The following is a 27,342-nucleotide window of genomic DNA, read 5'->3' as shown; positions in this document are numbered from 1 at the left end:
AGGCATAGTATTTATTGCTTGAAAGAAATTACGTAATTACAAGTTTGTGAAATTGTAATGCGCTGCCACATTTTGTCCATCCTTTAACTGCCAGGCCTCATTCCCCTTTACGGCGCATAAAGAACAGTGGCCTTACCTGCACTCCCTGGCCGCAGCAGCCTCGGGGGGCTGAAGGGCGGCGGTGCTATGGGAAGTTGCGGAGCCCGCACGTCTCACTTCGACTGGATGTTCAGGCGGCTGAGACGCACCGAGAGGTGCGAGGGGCGGTCTGCGGCCCCCGGCCCCGCCCCGCTCGGCCCCACCCCGGCGCCGCGGTCCCGCCGGCCGCCCCGCCCACCCCCGCGCCCGGCCCACGCCTACACTCGGAGCCCTGAGCCGCGGCCGGCTGGTCGGACCCGCGCCGCAGCGGCCGGAGATGCAGCGAGGCACCGCTCTGTGCCTGCGCCTGTGGCTCTGCCTCGGACTCCTCCCAGGTGAGCACGAGGAGCCCGCTGCCAGCCTTCCAGAGTGCGGGGCGGTGGTAGGGGCAGGGGTACCTCCCGCCGGGGGCGAGTAGTGGGACCGCACCGACGGACTCAGAGGGGACAGGACTGCCCAGGAGGAAGCCCTAGAGAGCCTTGTGGAGGACGGGAGGGCGACAGGGTTGGCTGGGAGCCTGGAACACCGAGGGAGGCAGGGGCGGGAACCTGGGGTACCGACAGCGGACGGAGCGCCGGGGTCGGGGCGCTGGGACAGCCAGGATGAGGAAAGGGCGGGCGGGGACTGCAGCCGGGTCAGGGACCGGCAGCCGTGCTGCGCCGCTGCGCAGCGATCGCCCTTGGGCTCCCCCGCTTCCCCTGTCCGTGGCTCCCTCGGAGCCGTGTCCCGTCGCGTTGCATCCTCACCCTGGATCCCTCGTTCCCTTACTCGGTTCCCCGTGGAGTCCCGGCGCCGCACTGCTTGGCCCTGGCGACCCACGGGCACGGAGATGGCTCCCTGGGTGCCGCGGCGCCAATCCTGGCCGAGGCCCAGACCTGGGTGCGCACTTCCCGACGCCTCCCGTCTGTGCTCGAGATCAGTCCTGGGAGGCCCCCAAGAGGGCGCTCCGGACGGGCGTCCACCTTCCCCCCCGGCTAGGGAGGCTAGGGACTGCGGAGGCAGGGACTTTGGTAGCGTCGGGCGCCTGAGGCAGAGGCCGCCAGGCGAAGAGGGCGCAGGTGAGAGTTGGGATTTGAGGTAGGGTCACCGCCCAGAAAAGGCAGGCAGCCAGGCCTTCCTGGATTTGAGAGGGCAGGAGCCTTGAAGGCCGAGCCAATGAGCCTGGCTATTAAGGCACAGGCCTCCACAGAAGGGTCTTTAAGCACAGGAGAGGCAGAGGCGGTGTTGTTGGGTACATGACTCTGGCAGGGTGAGACCCAAACCAGAAGCTGCAGCTGTGGGATTGGAGAAAAGGGAGGTGGGGCGTGAGAGAGGGAGCAGAAGGGATATGGTTAGAGAAGAATTTAGAGGACAAGGGAGGATGAGCTGGAGTGCACACAGGAACTGGCAGTCTCTGAAAATCAAGGAATGCAGGAGGGGTCCCAGGCCCTGGTAGATGGGTAGGAGTACATGCGAGATACCAGAACCTCCTTATGTTGAACACTGTAGACATTAAATACCTGCTTTACATCTTTCATCACTTTTAATCCTTACAGGGAGTGTTAGACCTATTTTACAGATGGAGAAGGTCAGATCAAGGACATTATGAAACTCCCCCAAGGTCCCCAGGAAGCCAGTAGTAGGGAAGAACTGGTCTGTGGGAAAAGAGATCCCCTGCTGTCTGCTCACACACCTGTGCCTTCAGCAGCTGAGTGGCTGAGGACAGGGAGAGGAGGGAGGTGGGGAGAAGCCTAAGGGGGAGGCCATCTGTAGCCTCTGAGTCTGGGCAGGTCTGGGCATAGAGGCTACCCTGGGCCCTTCCCTCTTTCCCCTGCACCCTGCCCAGGACCAGGCTCTCACAGGTGCTCAGTATGTTTGTAGAGTGACTAAATGGAGGAGCAGGGGTGAATGGAGCCCTGGTTGGACTGCAGGGGTCAGGGTGTGAGACCCTATGTTGAGCAGATGTCTGAGAGGCAGCTGGGTGTAACATCTGAGGCTCAGGAAAGAGGCTGAGTTGGGGAGCCAGAGAGGAAGCAGAGCAAAGGGTCCAGGATCGGACCCTAGGGCAGGGGGCCAGAGGCAGTGGGGGCTTGCAGGGAGACAGGGATGAAACATTCATCCTAAGGAGAAGCAGGAAAGGCCAGAGTCGTGGTGCCACGGGGCAGAGCAGTCACAGAGCTAGAATTGCGGCCGTGGCAGATGCCTGAGGGAGTCAGACGGGGTGAGGATGGGACCAAGTGTCCTCTGGATTCAAATCAAGAATGTTGTACAATGGGCGGCACCAGCGTGGGTAGTTGAGGAGTGAGGGAGGTGAAGCGGGGCACCATACTGAGTGTGGCTGTGAAGCGAGGGGAGAGTGTCAGCTGGAGGGGCTCATGGAGGAAGGGTGGCCCAGCCTGGACCAGGGTGGGGCTGGTGGGGAGATGTCAATGGAGACCATCGCCAATGCCTTCCCTGAGCCCGCACCTTGCCCCACCAGATGTTAGGTGGAGGAGGACTGGAGCTCCTGGCCTAATGGGGGATGCTAAAGCTGAAGCATAAACCAGTTAAGTGTAGTCAAGCATCTAGGCAGCTAAGTGGGAGACGAGCAGCCAGCAGGTGAGAAACTGGGAACCCTGAAGCTGCCCCCTCAAAAGTGTGCTGTTGGTTCTAGAACCAGGCCTGCCCCTGAATTCCTTGCTGTGTGGTCTGGGGTCCTTCCTTGCACTCTCGCACCTCAGCTTCCCCGTGCACAGCTGCAAGTGCTAAGGGGCTATGGCTTGGGCTGTGACTTTCTGGCTAGATGTCCCCAGTCCAGTTCCATGAAGTCTTGCCCAGCAGTGTCCCTGTGGAGAGGGTTAGTGACAGTTGTCGTCCCCAAAAGGCTTAGTCTGTAGAAAGGCTGTTTGTGCCTCTGGCCAGTACAAACTGGGGAAGCAGGAGATTCCTGGGCTGGCCTAGCCAGTGAACAGCTCACCCTGCCTTGGACTGAGTCCATACATGACCATCCCAGCCCTCTGCTGCTCTGCTATTCAGCCCTGAACCAGACCCAGGTGTGTACAGGGATATGGAGATGAGTGGGGGACCCAGCCTGCTTTACGTGGCAACCAGGAAACTTCTGGCCCCAGCTCAGTGCTCTAGGGACTCAAATCCAGGTGCTGCTCATTTGCCCACCTGCCTGAAGCACAGAGTGAGTGTGGCTGCCCAGAGCACAGTGCTCACCCACATGGGCAGGCCCCAAGCAGGGTGTGTCTGACCGATGAACTCCCCAGTATGCCATCCCACCCTGACCCCAGCCAGTGGCACCCAGACCAGGGAAGGACTGCAGTTCTGTGTAAACCCCGAGCCACAGTGCCTCCTCAGGGTGGCCCCAGAGAGGATTTGGGCCTGGCCCTGTCCTATGGGGGTTTCCTGAGTGCCAGACTGGCAGGGACACAGACATGGAATCAGACATCCTAGTCCAGGGACCAAAGTGCTCAGTGACTCCAATGAGTCCCAGCTGGTGGCTGTGGGCTACGGGACGAAAGTGTCACTTCCAGCCAAGGGCTTCCTGGAGGGGTGCTCTTTGAGCTGAGTGGCAGAACTTGGGGGAAGGGCATTCCAAGCAGGGCAAAGAACCCCTCAAAGGCCCAAAGCCAGGAAAATCCAGATGGTGTATGAGGACAAGTCATATGAGGCTGAGCCTGGGCTAGGGGGATGGGAAGAGGTGGGGGAAACACAAGGCAGAAAGGGTGACAGGAGCCTGCAGCATACCAGGAAAGGTGGGTTCTGTGCAGGTCAACCACCTGATCATATTCCCTGAAGACATTGCTAGAGGAGTAAGACCAGATGAGGCAGGCTAGGGCTGAACCAGGGAGGTCATGAAGGGAATTGCAAATAGATGGACCCAAGAGAAATGCCAGGGGCAGAAGCAGTAATAACTGGATGGAGTGGGCATGCGGCTGGGGAGAGGTGGGAGAGTACCAGTCTCTGGCTTAAACAACAGAGTGGATCATGAGATAGTTTACCCAGATAGAGACCCTGGGGAGGAGGAGCAAATGTGGGGAGCTCCACTGGGAATGCAGGTCGGGTAGGTGGAGACCTCCAGCAGAACTTCCCTGGAGGCCCCAGTTGATGCAAATTCGCCAGATAAGCAAGAAGGAAAGTTGAAAGCAATTGAGTGTGAAGGGGCAGAGGGGAGCTTAAGTGTTCCAATTCGCAATAAATCCGGGGACCCAGGGAAATTGAGTGAGATCTCAGTCTTGAGGGGAAGTTCTTCTCCATGTCTAGCTTACACCCCTCCTGCTGTCGTTTGAGCCTGTTTCTGTGTATGGCAGATTTCTCTCCACTAGGGCCTACCCTGTTTCCCATAGCCCTCTGAGATGCCCTTCGAATCGAGAGAGGGGCCCAGGGAGCCTCTCACACTCCCTGGACCGACCTGTGAACAAGACGCAGCCAACGGGTGCCCAGCTGGAGCCAGGGATTCCTGCGTCTAGATCCCTTTCAGACACTGGCTTCCTCTGGGATCTCAATTTTGTTTTCCGGTCATTCCGAGGGGAAAAGTCTGGGGGCAGGAAGGTGCGGGTATTCATTGCTGGAGGAGGCGAGGCGCCTGCCCACGCCAGGCAGGGCGGGGTGGAAGGCAGGCCCACCCCCAGGTTCTAGCGCCCGTGCCTGAGGGCGCCCCCGCCCTCGCGGACCTGCAGAAGTTGTGGACGGCTGCGTGAGCAGGCGCAGGTCCGGGTGGCGAGTGGGGGAGCCCCGCCACGTGGCCGTCGAGGTCAGCAGCGGTTCATGGGAAAGGACTTGTCGGCAACAGGAGAGGACATCCTGCCTGCGTTTCCCTCTTCCTGCGGCAGGAGCCAGTGGCCCCGATTTAGCAGCGCTGGGGGGCCACCTCCGACCCAGCTGGGTTGTCTGATAACACCACCCGTCCTGCCGGCTGGCGCAGCGGAGTCCTGACCCCAGTGAGGCCAGAACGAGTGTCTCGCACAGCGGGTTGCACCAGCGGCCTAGCGCGGGGAGCCCAGCATCTGCCAGGTGGCCCTCCCCTCCTCCGCCACAACTCCACCCCTTGGGCCGGAGCAGCCCAAGTTCTCAGCAGGTGTAGCCCCCCTCCCCTCAGCCTCACCAAGTTCCCCGCTGTCAGCATCTTCCCCCAAATTTGCTTCCACACTGCCCAGAGGGACTTTTTAAAACAGATTTGAGCCTTCAGTGCACCCCCTTGAAGATAAAGCACTGGCAGTGCTCCCCTTCCTGCTAGGGTTCAAGGGTGTCCCTGCCCCATGCCCACCCAGACTGAGCCCACCCTAAACCCCATCCTCATGACCTTTCTCCACCTTGAAAAGGGTGCTGCTCCTAGTAGAGGGGTCTGCCAGGGTGGGAGGAGACTTCTTTCCCACTTTGTTACTGACCCTGGGTGCGTGGAATCCAGGATTTGGGGCACATTCGGACTGATAGATGGGTATAGGGGAAACTGTGATCCTCACCCAAGCCAAGTACTATCCTTAAAGATTCCCTAAATTCCAGCAAATGGAGATTTGAGATTTAATTGTGTTAATAAGCAAAGTGTGAGCTCACTCTAGCGCACCCTTTCTCTCTCTCCTCACCCCCACCCCCTGCCTTAGGCAGTCAGCCATACCTTCATGTGTAAAATGTTTAATCAAATTACTTCACACTAGAGTGTCTGAAGATTTTAACCTTCTGTCATAGGCCATATCGCCCCCATTTTAGAGATTAGGAAATTAAAGCCAGAGGGTGAAATGGCTCACTAGATGCCGGAGCAGCTAGAGGCTTTCAGGGAGGTGACAGGTGTCTGGTATCCCAGTTGGCATGGGGACTAAGGGAATAAGAAGGGGCAGGCACAGTAGGAGGTTGTCCATATTCCCCAGTGAAGGCCCTAGAGAGGTGGGGACTTGGGGTCCCAGATCTCTGGCCACCCCTTAGATGTTTCCCTTGATGTCCCAGAGAACTTTCAAAAGCCCCAAATAGATGCATCATCTTCCCCCCAGGTCTGTCCCTCATCCCATGTGCCTACTCAGTGCCTGGGGTCTTCACCTTTCCCACCACACCACACTGCTCTTTCCCCTCCCTCACTTCCACACCCCTCCTGACCCACACACATACACATGCTATGCTGTCCTTTTTGTCCCCCGGATCCTCAAAACCAGTCATTGGTCAAGTTCTCTGCTGGGATGCCATGATGAAAATGAGCTTAACCCCTTGTCTTTGCATTAAGGAAGCATAAAGTATAGCAAGCCAGCTGCTACCCCAGAGTTGCATCAAAGTTCAGAGGAGCCCCTGAAAAGGGGAGCCTCAGCTTGCAAATCTGGGGAGGTGGAGCTGGAGCTGAGACATCCAGTGGGGAAGGAATTTGCCAGTTGGAAAAATGGAGAAGAGTGTTCCAGACAGACGGTGTGCCATGGGCAAAGGTTCCAACTAGAGTGGGCATGAGAGGCAAAGGCAGGAAGGTATGTGGCAGGGAGGCTGGCGAGGCTGGCTGGAGGGCCTAGAGGGTCATGGGAGCTCAGATTCTGCCCGCAAGCAGCAGGGAGTCAGGGAATGGTTTTAGGTAGGATAGGGACTGTGTTCTAGGAAGATCACCTGACCACTGGGGATGATCAGTGAGGAGACCCAGGAGATGGGTAAGTGGCCGACCTGGTGATCCAGGGAAGAGGTGTTGAGACTGGCCGGGCAGTGGAGTGGAAGGGAGGGAGAATGGAGAGCTGGGCAGCCCCAGAATTTCTAGGAGTGGCTCTCTGGCCGGAAAACATCCAGTGCAAAGTGTCCGAAAGCTGTTTGTGCAGAGTTCTTTGTCAGGATCAGGGAGACGTTGGATGACAAGGAGGGGAGAGAGGACAGAGACCATGGCACTCCCTGTCACCCCATCCTTGGCACCGGGTCTGAGAATAGGTATGCCTTGCTGACCAGTTTGGTTGTGGGGGGATTTGAGTGGAGTCAGGAATGCCTGGTGGGGTGACCACCACTAGGATGGTCAACCTAGGGGGAAGGAGGAACCATTTTTCCAGAGTTGGTGAAAGAAGGATTATTAGATCAGCTCAAGGCCTTTAAATTTCTTGAACAGTAAAAATGCAGACATGATTGTTGTTAGTTGCCATTGAGTTGACCCCAACTCACAGCAACCCCATGCACAACAAAATGAAAAACTGCCTGGTCCTACACCATCCCCATAATCAGTTACAGATCAGACCATTGTGATCCATAGGGTTTTCATTGTATGATTTTTGGAAGTAGATCACCAGGCCCTTCTCCCTAGTCTGTCTTTAGTCTGGAAGCTTCTGCTAAAACCTGTTCAGCGTCATAGCAACACCCAAGCCTTCACTGACAGACGGATGGTAGCTGTGTATGATATGCATGGGCCAGGAATTGAACCCAAGTCTCTTGCATGGAAGGCAAGAACTCTGCCACTGAAGCATCAATACCTCATAGCCCCCATAATCCTCTCCCCCAAAGATAAGAATTTAACCTCTGAATGCCTTAGTCTCTTCATACAGAATGATAACAATAGCACCTACTTCAGGGGCAGTATTGAAGAAGCTGATACATGTAGAAGTACACAGGCCTGTGCTGGCATACAGAAAGTGCTAGATGTGTGTTTGCTGTTATGATTATAACAGGATGTATCAGTATGAGCAGAATTTTGAGGTCAAAGTGTATGCACTTTTTTTTATTACTGTGTGAGTGCGTTTCCCCACGTCCTTGCCAGCACTGTATTCTCTCTCTTTTTTAATACTTACTCATTGGGTGAGTGGACACTGGTGTGCCCTGTGGCTCCAGGTTGACCTGTCCAGTGGTGGGTGTGGTCTGGGACATGCTGGATTTGAGGGTCAGGTGCGCTGGGCAGGAGACATCTGGGAAGCAGGGTCACCTAGGGCTGGAACTCAGGAGAGTTGGCAGGGAGAAGTGGGGGAGCCGTGTATACAGCCATGTATACAAAGCCTGGGATATACCACTGCCTGGAGGAGGGAGTGAATCCAATGAGCAGGATAGGCTCCAGATCTGGCAAGCTCCTACTCAGTCTGCAATGCCCATTTCAGCTCACATATATGCTGCCCACCCCCACCAGTGAGGCTCTCCCTGACTTTTGCCTTCATGCTGTGACCATGGTACAGAGCTGTAGTGAGATTCAACAGATGGAGCATGCAAAGCACAGCAGCGACACAGAGAAGGCTCAGTGGTACTAGCCAGTAGTAGTTTAATTCTTGTGGTGGTTCTTATTGTGGTCTATGTATGTTCTGTGGTTCCCAGTAATCCTAGGACCAATCCTCATTTCAAAAGTGAGAAAACTGGGGCTTGGAGGGAGGAAGTGACTTGCCCAAGGCCAGACAACCAGAGAGTGGCAGAGTGGGGTGCCCAGCCAGGCTCTAAGCATACTCTGAAACAGAGGGCTCGCTACCATCTCAATCAGCAGGGCAGGAGGTGGGGGGATCGGATGGGCTTTGAACCTCACCCTTGAGCTCTGGAGGCGGACACTTCTTCCCACCTCCTCCCTGGACCTGTGAAGACACAGAAGCTGCTCTGCAGAATGAGGCCAGTGGAAGGACTCCAAGACAGAGCCCTGCCTCCTTCCCAGCTCAATAGATAGGCCTAGCCCCAAGAATGAAGGGACAGGGCCTAATGTGGGTCTCCCAACTCTGCTCAGCCCCAGAGCCAATGAATGGGACACCCTGAGCCAAATCTATCCCCCAGCCTGGCCTGCTGACCCTCAGGTTTCCCCCGCAACCCAGGTCCAGTCTGCAGCCACATGCCTGGCCCCTGGCTGCCTCTGTCCTCCGGGCACAGCTGCCAAGGGAAGACTGGCAGGACTGCCCCAGGAAGAAGGTAGAAAGGAGCCAGGCCCAGGGTGGCACTCTGTCTGCCAGAGTGTGGAGGGGCTTCCTGGTGTGCAGATGACCCTGCCATCACCCCTGTGCCAATGACTTTTCAGCCCCAGTAGCCACCTTATGACGCCAGCCATCCCTGTGCTGTGGGTCAGGGCTAGCTGGAGGCAGAGGCAGTCCTCTCTGCCTCCAGGATCGGGGCAGCCTTCCCAGGCCTTAGACCACAAGCAGCAGTTGTCCAGGCTTGGAGAGAGGGAGGACAGAGGAAACAACCCAAGACAGGCAGGATAGGTGAGGGCCTGCTGTGCCGGGCAGCTGGGCGCTGAGTGTGGCAGTTGCGCTGATGGTGTGCCAGGAGCATTAGAGGGAAGCTGGCCAAGGGGCAGGGCTTGTGGGGATGGGCATCACCCTGGAGGCCATGCCCAGGGTATGCCTAGCTCTAGAGGGCCACGAGATCAGTGAAGCTGACATCAGGCCATGGCGCCCTCTGGGATTGGAGGGCATGCCTGGAGGCCACAAAGGATGCTGCTGGGAGCAGGGAGTCAGCACCCAGGGTGATGGTGGGAGAGAAGGGGACGGAGAGATGTGGGAACGAGGGTGGGGGAGCAGCAGCATGCACCAGTGTCTGGCTTGGTGCTGCTGCTGTTCTTAACCCTAGCTTTTTCATGCCAACCCCTTGTCCCTTCTGCACCCCCACCTGTACTCAGCCATGTCCTGTTGACTCAGTGATCAGCCTAGAGGCAGCCCCTCAGAAACCACCACAGGGTGGCCCCTATCCCTCTGCACTATGGAGAAGGCCCAAGCTCAGTGCTCGGGGTGGGGGGGACCAGGATCCTGTCACACTGGTGTCTGTATCCCCAAAGTCTGTCCAGGTGGGCACAGAGTGGGAGACACAGGACAAACAGTTTGGGGGCTGAAGGAGGGGACCAAAAAACCAAACCAAACCCGTTGCCATCAAGTTGATTCCAGCTCATAGAGACTCTACAGGACAGAGTAGAACTGCCCTATAGGGTTTCCCAGGAGTGGCTGGTGGATTCGAACTGCGAGTCTTTTGGTTAGCAGCCAAGCTCTTAACCACTACACCGAGTGCCCTGGGGCTATACTAGGACAGGTATGGACTCTCACTTAGTAGTTCTTGTGTTTGGTTGGGTTTTCCTTCAGTTTCCCAGGAACATTCCTTTTGAAAAATATCATTGGAAACTTAAAGGGCTTTTCCCGCAGCCAAGTGTCCTTGGGTGCTCAACTGCTAACTGAAAGGTTGGCCATTCAAGTCCACCCAGAAGTACCTCAGAAGGAAACCCTGGTGGTCTGCTTCTGAAGACCAGCCATTGAAAACCCTGCAGAGCACAGCTCTGCTCTGACACACACGGGGTCACCATGAGTCAGAGTCGACTTGACGGTAACTGGTTACTGATTTGCCTGCAGCCAACAAGGTCATAGAGTTGGGGGGCCAGGGCTCAGAAGTGGGGTGTTGTGGGGGCATCTGGGAGTTAAGGAGCCAAGGTGGCCAGACTGTCTATCTGTGTGGAGTTTCCTGAGCGGAGATGGGGAGGTTCTGAGACATTGAAGGGCCCTAAGCAGGAAACAGCTCTGGGCTCAGACAGACCTGGGCTCCAGCACAGCTGCCCTGCAACTGACTACTGTGAAGCCTGGAGCCTCCGTTTCCTCATCTGTTGACTGGGATCATAATCCCTCCCTCCCAAGCTGCTGTGAGGAACCATTCCTGGTCAATGCCTAGCCTCTGGGACTCCCTCCCAGGACCACACTCCCCAAGGGACGCCAGCACTGCCCTGGGGAGGCTGCAGGATCCCTGCATGCTGCTCCCACAGTCAGTGCCTGCAGCTGACAGGAGGGTCCCTGCTGCCTAAGGCCAGAAGGTGTCCCGGGTCTGCTGACAACACCGAGAAGAGGAGGTGTGCACTCTGGCCTTGCTGACCTCAGCCAGCCCGGCGCCTGCCCCACCACTCTGCTGCAGGCCCTGGGGGCCAGGGCCGAGGCCAGTGAGGGAAGGAAGAAGCCAGTTCCTGGGCCAGGAACAGGAAGGCAGGGGGAGTGCGACAGAGGCCAGGATGACAGCTTCCTGATGTGGGAAGGGAAGGACAGGAGGAGACAGACAACAGTGAAGCAGGAAAAGATGCGCCTTCTTCAGGGCTGCAGGTGGGGGCTGGGGCTCCCATGTAGTCTCTGAACATGCAGCCTGAGGTACACGGTCGCCAGGGAGTCAGTCCTTTAAAACTAGAAGCACCTTTTCAAAGGAACGATAGGGTTTGACAAAGTTCTAGTGCCAAGGAAGAACTCAGAGGTCTGTGTAGCCATTCATCCATCCATCCATTCCTCTGTCCATCCATCCATTCATTCATCCTTCCATCTGTCCATCCACCCATCTATCCTTTGATTCATCTATCTGCCCATCTGTCCTTCCATCCATCCTTCTTCCATCCACCCATCCTTCCATCCCTCCATCCATTTATTAATTAAATAGGTATTTATTGAGCAGTTACTCTGTTCTAGGCACTGTGCTAGGCATGGAGAGGAAGTAGAAAAGAGAACTGTTATGGTCCCTGTAGAAACCCTGGTGGCGTCGTGGTTAAGTGCCACAGCTGCTAACCGAAAGGTCAGCAGTTTGAATCCACCAGGCACTCCTTGGAAACTCTATGGGGCAGTTCTACTCTGTTCTGTAGGGTCACTATGAGTTGGACTCAACTCAATGGCAATGGGTTTGGTTTTTTCTGGTTTATGGTCCCTGTCCCACTGAAGTTTTCTGTCTAGTGGAGGAAGTGGAAAACATAAATTAAACCACTAAGTAGATAAGATAATTATACATTGTGATAAGTGGGAGGAAGTAAGCAACCAGGAGGATGAGATGGAGCCAAAGGGGGGATTTAAGTTCAGTGAGGAGGTAAGGAGATCATGTCTAAGCTGAGTCATGAAGGTGAGAAGAGGCATAGGAGAGGAAGCATATCAGGAAGAAAGGTGTGTGCAAAGGCCCTGGGGTAGGAAGAAGCATGGCATGTTTGCAGAACAGGAGGTAAAAAGGGTGTGGAGGGGTGGACAAGAGCCAGGCCATAGTCAGGAGTTTGGTTTTCTTGGAGGAGCAATGGGAAATCACTGACAGCATTTAATCACAAAAGTGATATGGCCCCATTTGTGTTTTTAAAGCAGCACTCTAATGACTGTGTGGTGAAGGAGTGGAGGAGGGCACGAGTGGACCCAAGAGACTACTTTGGGGCATGTGCAGTTGTCAGATCCCCAAAAAGAGAGAAAGGACTGACTCCGAGAAACGTTCAGGCCTCCCTGGGTTTGGTGGTGGCCTGGATGTGCTGGGAGGATGAGGCGGTGTCTGCAGAAACTCCTGATTTTCTTTTGGGAAGATGGGAAATACTAGGGGAGGAGTTGTTCCGTAGAGGTACAGAGGGTGTGCGTCTGGGGTTTAGCACTGGAAATTCGTAAATTGAGGTGCTGTGGGGTGTCTAAGTCAAGTGGGCAGTTGGATACGTAAAGCTGGAGTTGAGCAAAGCGGTCTGGGCTAGAGATAGACATCTTGAAGGTGGCTGAACACTTGGGAGAGAGGGTTATGGAGAACAGGGAGCTGAAGAACAGTACCATCCCCTGTTGGGCAAGGGGGGCAGAAGAAGACCAGGAGAGCATGAGGGGGTCACAGAAGCCTACCAGAAGGGCTCTGCTCCCTACCCTGAAGGGGCTGAGGGGGAGAAGTGCAGAGAGTGCTACTGGATTGGCAGTCTGGAGGTCACTGAGTACCTTGACTGACAGCCCTGTAAAGGGTAGGGGCCCTGCCCCCCACAGCGGGTGGATGAGCAAACATGAAAGGAGGGGGTCAGTGAGCAGAAGCAGCTGCTCTGAGGACTTTTGCTATGAAGGGGAATAGAAAAGAGGGCAGGAATTGATTTGTTTTGTTTTTGAGATGGGAGATGATTCCATAGAGAGAAAGACTGGTGATCCAAAGAGAATGAAATTACCTGCAGGAATCAGGTCCGGGGAGATGGGTTCCCAGGCACTGTGGGGAGCTGCCCTTAGGAGCAGAAATGTCAGAGATGCAGTGTTTCCAGGGGCCCTGGCTGGTGGCTGTGGGGTCTGGATGTGGGAAGGTGTGGGTGTATCCATTTGATGGCTTTACTTTGAGAATGAAGGCGGAAGAAGCATCTGGAACTGCCAGCCAGGACTGAGTACCCATAAAGGTCTGCAACCATGAAAACCAAGGGAAGCAGCTAATGTGGGGCTAGGACTTTCTTCTACAGTTCTCTGCTGCTCAGGGGACATGGTGGTGTGGAGAGTAGGAATGGAGGGTGAGGAGACCAATAAGCAATCGCAATGATGGGCTGTGGAGCCCACGCTGAACTAGGAAACAGGTGGCACGGGAGGGCTTGATGGATGGTGAGAGGGCAGTGGAGTCCCTGAACTGGAATTTTGAGTGCGGTTGAAGAACCTAGCAGTGGCAGAACAAGAACGCCTGAGCAAGGAGAGGAGAAGGTGGATGAAAGTAGAAAATTGTATGAAGTCAGGAATTCCGTGATGACGCCATTTCCAGTGATGACCAGGCCAGGGTGTGCCCACAGAAGTGAGTGGCGTGGGGAAGAGGAGGGAAAATTGTGGTGATGATGCAGTCACAGACCTTAAAAGCCAGGGTGCTGGTGAGTCACCATGTGGATGTTGAGGTCATTAGAGAATGGCATAAGCTGGAGTGGAGAGGTGGTGTTGAGCCAGGAATGCCAGCAAGCAGAGAATGAGGGGAAGTGAGCAGGAGAGCACTGACAACTATAGAGGGAGAGGGTGGTACAGTCAGAGTAGGAGCCTCAAAGGGGTTTGGTTAGGGAGAGGAAGTGGCCACCATCCTCACCTCCTGGTTTTAGGCCTGTGCAGTGTGAGCAGAGTGTCCTCAGAGAAAGCCCGGTTTCAGTTGAGAAAGGAAGTAGAGGAAACATTCAGAGAGGACAGTGAGGTGTAGAGGAAAGTTTACTGATAACTGAGGTCCCAGTGGAAAGTCAGTGAAGGCAGAGGGGGCATTGGGGTAGGTCAAGGCATGTGGCAACAAAGGGGAGAGGCTTACACAGATGGATAAAAGGGTTGGGAAGCAGGATGGATGGTCCCTCTGTTTTAGTACAGTGATCTGAATGCTTTCTTTGGTGGTATGGTAGCCTCCAGGGAGGAAGCTACCTCAGGGTCCATTCCCCCATCCATCCATGCATCCATCCATCCACGCACCCATCCATCCACGCACCCATCCATCCACGCACCCATCCATCCATCCATGCATCCATGCATCCATCCACCCATCCACCCATCCACCCACCCACCCACCCACCCATCCAACCATCCATCCATCCATCCATCCATCCATCCATCCATCCATCCATCCATCCATCCATCCATCCATCCATCCATCCATCCATCCATCCATCCATCCATCCATCCATCCATCCATCCATCCTTCCATCCTTCCATCCATCTATCCTTCCATCTATCCACCCACCCATCCATCTACCCACTCACTCTTCCTTTCATCCATCCACACTTCCATCCATCCATCCTTCCACCCACCCACCCATCCTTCCTTCCTTCCATCCACCCATCCATTCACCTGATTACCCATCATTCATCTATCCTTTATCCATTCATCACCCATACAACCTTTCTTGTATAAATCTCCTGACTGTCGGGTGCTCATGTCCTTTATACTAGGCTTAAGATGATGAATAAAATACAGCCCCTATTCAGACTGAGCAGAAATGCACAACTCAGCCTGACAAGTGTTCTAACAGTAGGAGCCCAGAGGAGGGCAGGGCTGACACTGCCTAAGAATTGATGACTCCTCCATAGGGCAGGGGTGCATAAGCTAGACATTAAAAAGGAAGGTCAGTGAGCTAAGGACAAGCAAAGACAAAGACTTCAAGATGTGAAAAAAACTGGCACTTGGGAAAATGGCAAGTAGTCCCGTGCCTTTGGAGGTATGTCAGGAGATGAAGCTTGAGAGAAAGGGGAAGACTGGCATGTCCTGCTAATAAACTTTATCTCGGAAGCAAAGGGGAGCCATGAAAGGAGGCTGAGCTGACCATTGCCAGGTATGTGCCTTGGGAGACTGTGAAGCCAGAGAAGCGGTGCCACAGCCACCCTGAGGACCCCCCAATGCCTCAGACCTCTCCATGAGGCTTTTCCTTCTCACAGTGGCTTGAACCCCACTGGTTGCCTAACCATTGCTCAGTATCCAGGGACCTGGAGCCAGGGTGGGGCTGCCCTTCCTGTCTTCTCTTCTGCACCCTCCCAACTTCAAGTCTAACCATGTGCCAGAGTCAAGCCTGACCTCTCCACAGACCTCTGGCTGGCTGCCAACACCTCCGTGGGGAGGGCACAGTCATTTCATCCTCCACAGGTCCAAAGCCAAGCCCACCATTTTCCCCAAGCCCTCCATCCACTCATTGCCCACATATTTGCCTGCTGCCTGCCTGGAATGGCCTTATTCGCTTTTCAGTGCCTGGAAACTCCTAATTCTCCTTCATAGCCCAGCTCAGAGGTGCCCTCTGTCGTTCCTTGTCTGCCCCCGCACCACCCCTGGAGGGGAGCCTTCTCTCTGCTGGGGTCCCTTGATCTCCGGAACCCATGTCTCTCCCTAACAGCCCCAGGGATCGCTGACGTGCATATGGAGGGCCTGGGGACACAGAAGGGATGGGGTTGGGGGGGAATAAGGGGAGGTGGCTAGACATGGCAGAAAAGCCCAGATGGAGAGGCCCTGAGGACAGAGTCTGGCGCTACCTTCCTCCCTCATGGCACCAGGGCAGGGTGGGCCCCAAGGGCAAGATGCTGGCCGGAATGCAAGGGAGGGGGCTCGCTGGACTCAGGCCAAAACAAGAAAAACCAAACCTGTTGCTGTTAAGTCGGTTCTAACTCATAGTGACCCTACAGGACAGAGTAGAACTGCCGCATAGGGCTTCCAAGGCAGTAATTTTTACGGAAGTAGACCGGCACATCTTCCTCCAGCAGATCAGCTAGCAGGTTTGAACTACCGACCTTTTGGTTAGCAGCCAAGCACTTAACCACTGTGCCATTAGGGCTCCTCTGGGCTCAGGCTAAAAAAGGGCTTTGCAGGCTGAAGTTGAAGCATCGGCCAGGCGAGGGGCTGCCTTCTGAAGGCGCCTCAGTTTCCTTGTCGGTTCAGTGAAACTAGATGCTCTGTAAGGGCCTTCCGGCTCTGACCCATGTTGGTGTGGAGCCTCCAAAGGTTAGGCCGGGGGGGAGGGGCAGGAGAGGCTGACCTGGACACTGGCTGTGGTGTCGACCTGGTGTTGAAATGAGATCTTGGTATGCGGAGTGTCCCACCCTGGTGCCTCTTCCTTGGGTGGCTTGGGTCAGGGGGGGTGTGGAACCAACTGTGGCGGGGTCCCTCTGGCTTCGCTCCACTCCACTTGGCTGCCAAGGTGGGAGCCAGGCCCTAGGCGAGCTGGGCTGGGGAAGACAGAGAAGCCTGACCTCTGCTGCCCAGAATGCTGCTGGCCTGCGGGACTGTGGGCACTGGGGGGAGAGCAGGCTGCGCTCCCCCAGGAGGACAGGGACTTGGGGGAAGGGACAGGACACAGCCCTGGGCATCCGGCCACACAGTCCTCCCTTCCTGTTGTCTCAGGATGGTCCTGGCAGGATGCATCTGCCAGATTCCAGGCCAGACCTCCCCCAGAGCCTGCTCCTACCCCCACCAGGATCCCCCGCAACACACACAGCTTCATATACACCCACAAGCGCATGTGCACACACACTAACATGTGAGAGACACACAAACGTACACACACACAAGGCCGCACACTCAGACATAGATGCACATGCAGGTATGCACAGTTGGCCCTATGCACTAATTCACACAGTCCCCAGACTCACACAGTCCCACAGACACACAGACCCACATCCACCGACACAGACAGATGCACATACAGGAACATATACCTTCCCGCTTAAAGGAGGAAGGGAGGGGAGCTGCCTTGGCAGCAGGGCCTGGGTCCTGGGGGACAGAGGCCCAGCTTATCCCTGCAGGCAGCCAGAGCATTTGGGAGGATTTTCAGGGAGGAGAGGCAAGTTTGTGTGTTTGAGGACTAGCCCTGTGGAAGAATGGTGGAGACTGGAGGCAGTGAGAAAGGAGGCTAGGCAGCAAGTGGGGCCTGCATGGGGTGGAGAGAGATTCGTGGAGTCAGAGGACATGTGAGGTAGAGTCTATGGTACCTGGGACAGGCAGAGTCACAGGCAGCCAAGCCTGGGGAAGGTCTAGGACATTTGGGGGCCTCTCACAAGCAATGGGTCTGGAGGAGAGGCTTCCAGCAGAGTTGTGGGGTCACAGTGTCAGGGTGATGCTCCAGGCCTTCCCCCATACAGGGATGAGGTCTGAGGCCTCCTACTGTCTCCTTCATGCCGGCAGCCCAGTGTGGGGCTGGGTGTACTCATTTGGGGGCAGAGGTCAGAGTTGAATCGGTCAGACTCCCTTGGGCTGGGCTCCATCTGAGGGCAGGGTCAGGGCTCTGTCAGGGATAGCTGGCAGTGGGGGCAGGGGGCAGGTCTCAGGCTGTGTGGAGGTTATAGCTTGTCTTGGGGCCTTGCAGGTTGTGACACTCAGGGTGTACATGGGCTAGCCCAGGCTGCTGGGTCTGCTCCTGTGAACAGAGAAGGGTCTGCAGCCTCCTGGTCAGTGTCTGTCCTGTGACCTGACCCCATGATCCAGTGCCAGTAACCCTGTCTTCCTCCCCAGATCTGGTGAGCAGCTACTCCATGACCCCCCCAAGCCTGAATATTACAGAGGAGGTACACATCATCAATACCAGTGATAGCCTGTCCATCTCCTGCAGGTACGTGGCCCCCAGTCCAGGGAAGCAGGGCCTGGGCCCTTCCTAGCTAGCAGGCGAAGGAGGTTGAAGAAGGCTGAGGCAGGAGATGGTGGCTGAGGATCCAGAAGGCACTCTGTCCCCAGGAAGCTTGGGTGTATGCAGTGTGCTGAAGGGACAGACATCCCCTGCCCTGCAGCTATAGGCACCTGCACTCACTCCACCCCACCTCACCCCACACCTACTCCACATGCACCCCACCCACCCCAGGACAGTCCCCACTGACCCCAGGCGACCTCTCACTAGTCCCAGGTCATCTGCACTGACTCCACCTGAACTGACTCCAGTTCACCCAGACTGACCCTAGATGGCCCACACTTACTCCGGATCATCCCCAGGCCACTCTGCATGGACCCTTGGCCACTTTCATGCTCCCTCAGCTGCCCACACCAGCCCCAGGCCCCAATGATGTTACCCTCCCTGGAGCCCCAGCTGTAATCTCAGGCCAGGCTTCTCTGCAGGACAGTCCACTACAAGCAGCTCCTAGAGCCAGGCAGAGGCCCCAGATGGCTCAGGGCTGGGTCCATGGTATGGGCCTGAGCCTGGGTTGTCCTGTAAACACACCTATCCTTGGGGTAGGTAAGCTATGGTCAAGGCTTAGCCATTGATGGGGGCTCCTTGGGGACCTTTCCCTGGGCTGCAGCCAGGCCCCTCTTGACCTTCCCCATCCTCTGCTAGGGGGCAGCACCCTCTCGAGTGGGCCTGGCCAGGGGCTCAGGAGGCACCAGCCAAGGGTGAGAAGGACAGTGAGGATACAGGGGTTGTGCGAGACTGCGAGGGCACTGACACCAGGCCCTACTGCAAGGAGTTGCTGCTTCGAGAGGCTCACGCCAATGACACGGGCAGCTACCGCTGCTATTACAAGTACATCAAGGCCCGCATCGAGGGCACCACTGCAGCCAGTGTCTACGTATTTGTGAGAGGTGAGACAGTGCTCCCTCATAGAGGGTTGCCAGGCCCTGTAGGCCTACCCACAGCCTGCCAACCCTGGCTTTCAGGAGGTCATAGGCTGACCAGCACTAGGGGTCTACCCCTGCTGCCCCCCACCTCAGAGAATCCCTGAGCCCACCTTCCCCTCCTCCAACTCCCACTCCCTCTCCGCAGACTTTGAGCAGCCTTTCATCAACCAGCCGCACACTCTCCTGGTCAAAAGGAAGGACTTCGTGTGGGTGCCCTGCCTGGTGTCCATCCCGGGCCTCAACATCACACTGTGCTTGGTACAGCCTCCACCCACACCCCAGGGTCCAGCCCGCCTGTCCAGTCCCTGGGAAAGGCAGTTTCTGGTCTGGCTGGGAGGAAGGGGGCAGCTGGGCCCTGATGCCTGCCATGTCCCTCCAGCAAAACTCGGTGCTGCGACCAGACAGGCAGGAGGTGGTGTGGGATGACCGCCGGGGCATGCGGGTGCCCGTGCCACTGCTGCGAGAGACCTTATACCTGCAGTGTGAGACCACCCTGGGTGGCCAGGACTTCCAATCCAGCCCCTTCCTCGTGCACATCACAGGTAGGGGCCTGCCAGGCTGGGGCTGGGCCCCTCAGCCCAGTGACCACTTACTCAGCCTTGGGAGGAGGGCTGTGGAGGAGGACTGGGGATGACTCCCCAACTCGGTTCCCAGGAACAGGGCTGTTAATGCTATGGCCTGTCTCAGTGGTCACTGTGTAGTGCACATCCTTGTGTGTGTCCCATATGGGGTGTGTGACTCACTGTGCATGTGTCACCAGGCAATGAGCTCTATGACATCCAGCTGTTCCCCAAGAAGTCGCTGGAGCTATTGGTTGGGGAGAAGCTGGTCCTGAACTGCACCGTGTGGGCTGAGTTCAATGCAGGTGTCACCTTCGACTGGGACTATCCTGGGAAGCAGGTGAGGTCCCAGCCCTGCCAGGGCTCTTTCCTCCTGCCCATGCCCACCTCATGCCCAGCACGTCCCAAGAGTCCCCTGGACACCACCCACTCCTGACCCGTGCCCGGCACGTCCTGAGGAGTCCTCTGGACACTGCCATGCCCCCCCCCATGTCCAGTATACACTGGGGCTCTGTCTAGAGAAGGCACAGATCCAGTCCTGCTCTATGGGTCCTGGTTCAGTGGGGAATTTTCCCGCCTTAAGGAAAACTCTGGGTCTGGGTTCAAGACTAGGGAGTGTGCCTTTGGCACATCAGTTCTACCAGAGCCTCTCTTCTGACCCTGGCTTCCCTGGTGCGGGCAGGCAGAGCGGGGTAAATGGGTGCCAGAGCGGCGCTCGCAGCAGACCCACACAGAGCTCTCCAGCATCCTCACCATCCACAACGTCAGCCAGCATGACCTGGGCCCCTATGTGTGTGAGGCCAACAACGGTGACCAGCAATTCCGGGAGAGCACCGAGGTCATTGTGCACGGTACAGCCTGGGTTTGGGCAGGCATCCCCAAGCCTGGGTCCTAAGAGTCAGTGCGCAGCATGGCCCCCCAGTCAGAGCTCATGGTGTACCTGGTCAGTGGGGGGGTCCAGCCAGAGGGGAGGGAGAGCATGAGTGAGGGTCTGCCCAGCTCCCATATCCCAGCACGGGGTGAGCCCCCATCTGCAGGGGTCAGCAGCTGGGGGTGTAAGGGCTGTCACTGTAGATCCTGGGCAGTGGTAGGTCACAAGGCTGGCCCTGGCCTTACACTGGATCCTCCCACCTGGCAGAAAAGCCCTTCATCAGCGTTGAGTGGCTCAAGGGTCCCGTCCTGGAGGCCACGGCAGGAGATGAGCTGGTAAAGCTGCCAGTGAAGCTGTCGGCATACCCCCCACCCGAGTTCCAATGGTAACAGCATGGGCTCCCTGGGGCCCCAACTATTCCCTGCCCTCACTGCCCATGGGTCCTGCATGGGAACAGACCAGGGGCTAGAAGGGACCTCATCAGGACCTGGGTACTGAGACCCGGGGTCAGGATCCACTGTAGGGGCACTCCTACAGGTCATCCACATAGGGAGGGCCTCTCCCCTCCACTCATAAGCAGTGAAGAATGCAGGTGGAGTGAAGGTTGACTTGGGTTGCTTCCAAGCTGTTGAAAGCTGTAAATCCTGGCTTTCTGTTTGGTGTGGATGTAGAGGGCAAAGCGTGTGCCTTTATCTGACTGCTTCCCGCATGCACTTAGCATCTCTAAGGGCCCTCTCAGCCGGACCGACATTGAGTCAACTCAGGCTCAACTCGCAGCCTCTGTCTTGGGGCCCCTAGGCCTTCTTCCAGCCAGGCCACCACCTCCAGGGCCCTCCTATCCAGAAATCCTGAGATGCCAAGTTGTCATGGAGGCCGGAGCTATGTGGCAGTCAGTAAGGAGCTTACAGAGAGGTCTGCGGGGCCACCAGAGCTCAGGCAGAAAGGAATGCTCCTCCTGCAGGGTGTGCTGAGTGGACCAGCATGGCCCAACCATGGTAGGCCTCACTTTAGCCTCAGTTCCCATTGTCCAGATAAGGAAACTGAGACTGAGAAAGGGTAAGGGCATTCCGACCTGAGCCCTGAGCCTGCTGGGACAGGCCTCCGCTTTGCCTTTCTGGTTTAGCCAGAGGAGCCTTGCCTGCTCCAGCCTACTGGCACCTCCCTCCGGGCAGGATGACCTTTTCTGAAAGGCTGGAGCTGGGCAAGAGAGGCCCCAGGTAGCCTCAGTCAGGATTCCTACCACACTGGCCACAAGGCTGGAAGCTGGCCACAGGCTTTGGGATCCGTGAGGGTAGGGGGAGCAACTGCTGCAGAAGAAGGCCTCTTATGGAGGAACTCTGAAGGGCCCTGAGAACAGGCAAAAGGCAGGATCTGCCTCCAAAGCCTCATTAGCAGCTGCGGGACATGCCTCCTTTGTCTTGCCCATAGTGTGAGCTCACAGGTGTCCTGGAGACATTGGGGCCCTGTCCCCTGCCCTACAAAGCCACAGGACTGACTCTGCTCTGGGCAGAGTGGCTGGCTCTGCTACGTCTAGGGCCCTGCACAGGCTTGACCCTTCATCTGCTTTTCCACTTGAACATTCACACAACATCTGGCCTTTCTCTTCTCACACGGCTAATGCATCCTGCAAGGAAGGCTCAGCTGGCCCCACTGTCCACCTCAGACATCCACCCCAGCTGCCCTGTGATCACCACAGCTCCCTAGGTGCCTGATCTTCTGAGGCATCCTGTGGTGTTTGTGTGAAGAAAGAGCAGGTAAAGAAATGGATGAAAGATCTAATGGACAGACAGACTGGCACTCAGCTCCGGCGGCACCTACTGTGTGCCCAGCACTACCCTGCATGCTACACTCCACATCTCAGTTTGCCCTCACAGCCTCCTGCAAGGAACTCCTGTTCCCCATTTACAGATGAGGATACTGAGGCTGTCAGACAGCCCAGCAGTCCAGGATTTTGGAAAGGAGGGCAAACCTCACTCTGATCCCTTCCCTACCTTTCTCTGTGACCCAGAGCAGGTCCCATCCCTCTCTGGGCCCAGCTGGGGTAAGGTAGGAGGTGTCACAATTGAGAGCAGGGTTCCTGCATCCCCATCCCTTTTGGTCCTTGCCCAAGAGATGCATTTCCTCAGCTCTCTCCCCCAGGCCACACCACAGCCCTCCTGTCTGGCTAAACACCCCCAGCACCCATGGGGAAAGTGCTGCCTAGGGGTAGGACTGATCTCAGGCAGCATCCAGAACTCAGGCCACAGTGCAGCTGCCTGGATGAAGCCCAGCTCTACATGGGGCAAGAGCCATCCCAGGCTGTGGGGTCTGCACACGTGTAACACACTGTTTGGGAATCTACCCCATCAGGTGCAGTTCTACGTGTGCAGCTGCAGCAAGAAGGCGGTCCCTGTCCTCATGGGGCTCACAGTTCAGTGGAGAGGCAGACAATCAACGGACACATGTGTAAAAACCAATGTGTCAGCAAGAAGCAAAGCAGGGGAAGAGACAGGGCTGGGGCTGCTGCTTCCTACAGGAGGGTATGAAGGGAAGCTTCCCTGAGGAGCAGGTATTTGAGCAGATGGAATGAAGAAGGTGGGAGCCATGGAGATATCTAGAAGGAAGAGCAGTCCAAGCAGGGGTGCAGTAAGTACAAAGGCCCCAAGAGGACAGAGAGCAGAAAGGGAGACAGGGACCCTAGCACAGAGTTTTGTGGCCACGGTAAGGGTGCCAGACTGTGCTCCAAGAGGACTGCACCTTCTCTCAGCACACACTCTCGGATACCTGGGAGACAGAGGCAGAGCCCATGGAGGGCCCTGTGGTTGGTCCTGAGGCTGAAGCTCAGCTGGGGTGGCAGGACCCTCTGGGCTGGGCCTCGTGGGCCTGGCTACAGGAGGCTGCTGCCCCAAGCAGTAACATGGTCTCCTCACTACTTGTAGAAAGGCTTGGAGGCTTTGGGAGGGTGGGAAGTGCTAGAGACCTCCAGGGATGTCCCTTAGACAGCTGCCTAATGCTGGTGGTGGCAGGGGAGGGGAGCTTCAGCTGTGAGGCTGGCAGGTCTTGCCTGGGAGACCATCTCCATGGCCTTTAGGCCATCGACTTCCAGACCAGGGTCTGTCCCCCTACCCCGCCCTCTTGCCAGCTTCTCAGCAGCTGCCTGGCCAGGGCCCAGGGTGGTGGGGGGCTGCAGGGAAGACTTGCTCTGACCTGACCTATCAGGACCCAGAACCTGACCTTATCTTCCTGCCTCTGGTTGGGGGGGGGTGGGATGGAACAGGGAGGGAGTGCCAGGATGGGGTTGGGGTAAGTCCACATGGGCCCTGAATGCCCTTCCTGGTAGGTACAAGGACAGGAAGGTAGTGTCAGGGCGCCACAGTCCACACGCTCTGGTGATCAAGGAGGTGACAGAGGCCAGTGCTGGCACCTACACCCTCGCCCTCTGGAATTCAGCTGCTGGCCTGCGGCGAAACATCAGCCTGGAGCTGGTGGTGAACGGTACGGGTGTTGGGACTTTTAGAACGCATGGGCTGGGCCAGAGAGGGGTGGGGGTCAGGCTGACTGACTGCCTGCCTGTGCCCCCAGTGCCCCCCCACATCCATGAGAAGGAGGCCTCCTCCCCCAGCATCTACTCGCGCCACAGTCGCCAAGCCCTCACCTGCACCGCCTATGGGGTGCCCCCACCCCTCAGCGTCCAGTGGCACTGGCGGCCCTGGACGCCCTGCAAGACCTTCGCGCAGCACAGCCTGTGAGTGTGGCTTCAGCCCCATCCTCCCCTATCCCACAGCCCCATCCCTGACCTCAGCTGTGATTCCATTTCCCAGCTCCTCCCTGCAACCATCTCTAGGCCTAGCCCTGCTCCAAAGGAACCCAGCACTGATTCCACTGTAACGGATCCCTGACCCCACCTCACCTGGCGGGGGAGGCCTGAGGTGGCTCAGACCCTCCCTGTGTAAACCCCCACCCAGCAGGCCTGGGCTGGACACTGGGCATGCGGCTGACCCCACTCAGTCTCCCTCAGGAGCAAAGCCCCCAGATACATCACTGCATTATCAGGGCAGGACCACAGAACGAGCCTCTGGGCACCAAGGGGTCTCCTCCCACCGAACAGGTGGCTCAGGGATAGCTTGTGAGCCCCAATCCCCACATTCACTGGCCCTGTACGGGGCTCACAACCACCCCCTTAATAGGGGAGGAGTCAGACCAAAGAAGGGATGTGACTTTCCCAAGATCAAGTAGGTGCAAGCAGTCCAACTGCTGAGCCACGCTTCCTCTACGCGGAGCTGGGTGTCAGCAGGACAGAGAGGCAGGGGACACTCAGGACAGAGGCAGACACAGCTTAGACAAGAAGGGGACAACAGGAAAGGCAGTGCCGAGGTTAGCAGTGGCAGCAGGTCATGAAGCATACCAAGCCTGACCTCTGTCCTGAAGGCACTAGGGAGCCAGAGAAGGGCTTTGAGTAGGGCAGTGGTGGCTCATATCCTTGCGAGGCTGGCTGGAGGATCACAGGCTGTGAAGGGGACGACACCAGGAACCTGGGGAGGAGGCAAGGGCAGTCCCAGTGCAGAGGGGCTGTAGCTCTGTTATGGTCAGTGGGAAAAGACTCAGTCTGTGGACCCAAGCCTGCCTGGCAATGTTCAAGGCTCATAAGGAATTCTGCTCATCCAAGTGGCCTGCAGGTCCGTGTTGGCACCTCCAGAATCCGCTTTCCTCTGATGCTCCACCATTATGTTCTGCCCCACTGACCCAGCCTGGGGTCTTGTTCCACTCCACTAGGGGCAGGCAAGAGCCTCCCTTGAGGCCTTGAGATCCCCCCATCCCAGCGGGAGCCCAAGGTTCTGAGGGTGCACGCTTGGCCCCAAGGGAGAATGTAGCTCCTGGAAGGGGAGAGGGAGAAGCAGGGGAGAAGGGCCTCCTGGAGGAGGAGTGGTGATTTGTGCTGTGCCTGGAGATTGGGTGGCCAGATCCAGGTGGTCATTGCAGGAAGAAGCACAGTAGAAGTGGACACAGCAGTGGGATGAAGCAAGGTGCATGTGGGGTGTGGTGGAAGGTAATGGCAGAGCCTGTAGGGGTGTGCTGCCCTGCGGCAGCAGGTGACTGAGACTACTGAGGGAGTCTGTGTCTGGCAGCCTGTGCAGCATGGGGTGCACGGCCCTGAGGGTTAAGAGTTGGGAGTCAGTGTCCCAGAAATAAAGCCTCTTGTCCCCCACGCTCACCCCAGGCCCTAGGGTCAACTGATCACTGGGTGGGATCCCTGTGATGTGCCCACAATAGGCCCAGGACTGCCCATTGCACCTTTCCCAGGGCCAGGGGAGTGGCCAGGGGAGGCGCTGGGTCCCAGTCTACCAGGAAGACTCTGGACCTCTAAACCTTGCCCACTACAGAGTAAGCAAATGACTCTGAGTATGACAGAGGCTTGACCTCTGGCTCCAAGATGAGCCCTCCCTGCACCGTATCACTGACCTGCCCTTGCCCCCTCCACCGACAGCCAGCAGCAGCAGCAGGATGGCATGCCACAGTGCCAGGACTGGAGGGAGGTGACCATGCAGGATGCTGTGAATCCTATTGAGAGCTTGGACACCTGGACTGAGTTTGTGGAGGGGAAGAATAAGGTATGGCCATGCATGCACTGAGTGAACACACAGAGCAGGTCTCAGAAAGCAGAAAAGAAGGGCAGTGGGAGGGGATCTCCCCTGACTTTGTTTTTCCTGTTTTCCAACTTGCCTGCAGAGTTTTGGGGATAGCAGTTGAGAGCCAGGTGATCTTTCTGCAGTGTCTTTGGGCCTCAGCTCCCACCCCCGCTTGCAAGCTGATGGCAGGCCGGACCTCCGGCAGCTTCCCAGAGAAGGAAGCTGAGATTCCAGGGTGCCTGGCCAGGCAAGGGGCCCCAGCCACTCATAGGCCCCAGGACTGGGAGGGGACAGGGGAACTGGGGGCCAGTCAGATCCCCACAGAAGGCTGCAGAGCTGCTGGCCCAGCCTGGGGGCAATGCCAAGAGGCCAGGCGGGGGAAGGGGGCTGAACAAAGGCACCCACTTCCTAAAGTCACTTCCTGTTTTCCTACACACCTCCAGTGCCTTTTCCTGTTCCAGGCCTGGCCAGGAAGTGCCTGGCTGGAGAGGGGCGCTCTTTGGATGGTAGGCAGGGCCTATGGTCCTCTCCCTCCCCTGTCTCCCAAGCTTCCTACTCCCAGGAGGCCAGAGTCCTTCTGGAAGCCTGGGACTCCACCCCTCCCCTGGCCACTGGGAGAGGTGCTATAGGCAACCCTATAGGTATTGTGGGTACATCACAGGGACCCCACAAGGTGACCAGCTGCTGACCTTGGACCACAGTCTGATGCCAGTCCAGGCAAGGCTGGCCTTGATGTGAGCACAGCCTGAATCCTAACGCTGGCTTGGAATGACCTCAGTGCCAGACTGGCTCCTGTGCCCTCCTCAACATGGCCACAGACTGAACCAGTCACAGCTAGACTTCTGACCCCCGCCATGGCTAAAACCAGCTGTCTACTGTGCTGCCCCCAACTTTCCTGGGGAGCCACCTCCTCTCCTTCCCAAGGGCCTCATCTTCTGTTTCTGGCCACACCATTGCTGGTTCTGTTTCTGAGCTTTGGTCATCTCCAGACTGCAGCCTCAGTTTCCCCCATTACTTTGATGGGCACAGCAGGCCTCCTTGCAGAATGGGAGGGCTGGGTGGGGGGAACTCGGGCAGGAAATGGATCTTTGTGCCTGTGCTCTGCCCAGACGGTGAGCAAGCTGGTGATTCAGGACGCCAACGTGTCTGCCATGTACCAGTGTGTGGTCTTCAACAAGGTGGGCCAGGACGAGCGGCTCATCTACTTCTACGTGACCAGTGAGTGACTGGACAGCCCCCAAGGGCAGGAGCCAGTGGTGGTACAGGAGGGAGGAGAGCAGACCTAGGAGAGGATGATGAGTCCAGGTCCAGGCCACCAAGTTTCTGGTGACCATGTCGGGGAGAGAGACCCAGGGCCCCCTGGGCCCCTGAATCTGAGCAGGAGGGATAAATTTGGAGGTCATCAGCATGTACACTAGGAGTGTGGTTCACTGGGGTAGAGGAGGAGGTCCTTCTCCAGGGGTGCCCTATTCCACAGCTCCACTTAGAGCTCAGCCCCCGACCTACCACTCCGGAAGCCTGGTGGCTCACATGTGCATTTTGTCCTGAGAAGGTTTCCTCA

At 57.0% G+C, this 27,342-nt stretch overlaps 1 protein-coding gene across 2 annotated transcripts in view; it reads left to right on the top strand.

Moving 5' to 3' along the window:
- The first annotated feature begins 359 nt into the window (after positions 1-359).
- FLT4 (fms related receptor tyrosine kinase 4) overlaps positions 360-27,342 on the top strand; it is a 51,280-nt gene continuing 24,297 nt past the window's right edge. For both annotated transcript variants that reach the window (XM_049874566.1, XM_049874567.1), the window contains exons 1-12: positions 360-473; positions 17,653-17,749; positions 18,464-18,708; positions 18,890-19,002; positions 19,124-19,286; positions 19,505-19,644; positions 19,987-20,155; positions 20,443-20,560; positions 23,495-23,649; positions 23,737-23,899; positions 25,640-25,763; positions 26,891-26,999. In XM_049874566.1, the coding sequence (XP_049730523.1) occupies positions 416-473; positions 17,653-17,749; positions 18,464-18,708; positions 18,890-19,002; positions 19,124-19,286; positions 19,505-19,644; positions 19,987-20,155; positions 20,443-20,560; positions 23,495-23,649; positions 23,737-23,899; positions 25,640-25,763; positions 26,891-26,999 (1,654 nt within the window). In that variant the 5' untranslated portion in view covers positions 360-415. The remainder of the gene's footprint in view (positions 474-17,652; positions 17,750-18,463; positions 18,709-18,889; positions 19,003-19,123; positions 19,287-19,504; positions 19,645-19,986; positions 20,156-20,442; positions 20,561-23,494; positions 23,650-23,736; positions 23,900-25,639; positions 25,764-26,890; positions 27,000-27,342) is intronic.

This window comes from Elephas maximus, chromosome 2, assembly GCF_024166365.1.
Source record: "Elephas maximus indicus isolate mEleMax1 chromosome 2, mEleMax1 primary haplotype, whole genome shotgun sequence".
Classification (NCBI taxonomy): Eukaryota; Metazoa; Chordata; class Mammalia; order Proboscidea; family Elephantidae; genus Elephas; species Elephas maximus.
Note: the sequence above shows the minus strand (reverse complement) of the source record. Positions and strands in the feature narration are given on the sequence as shown.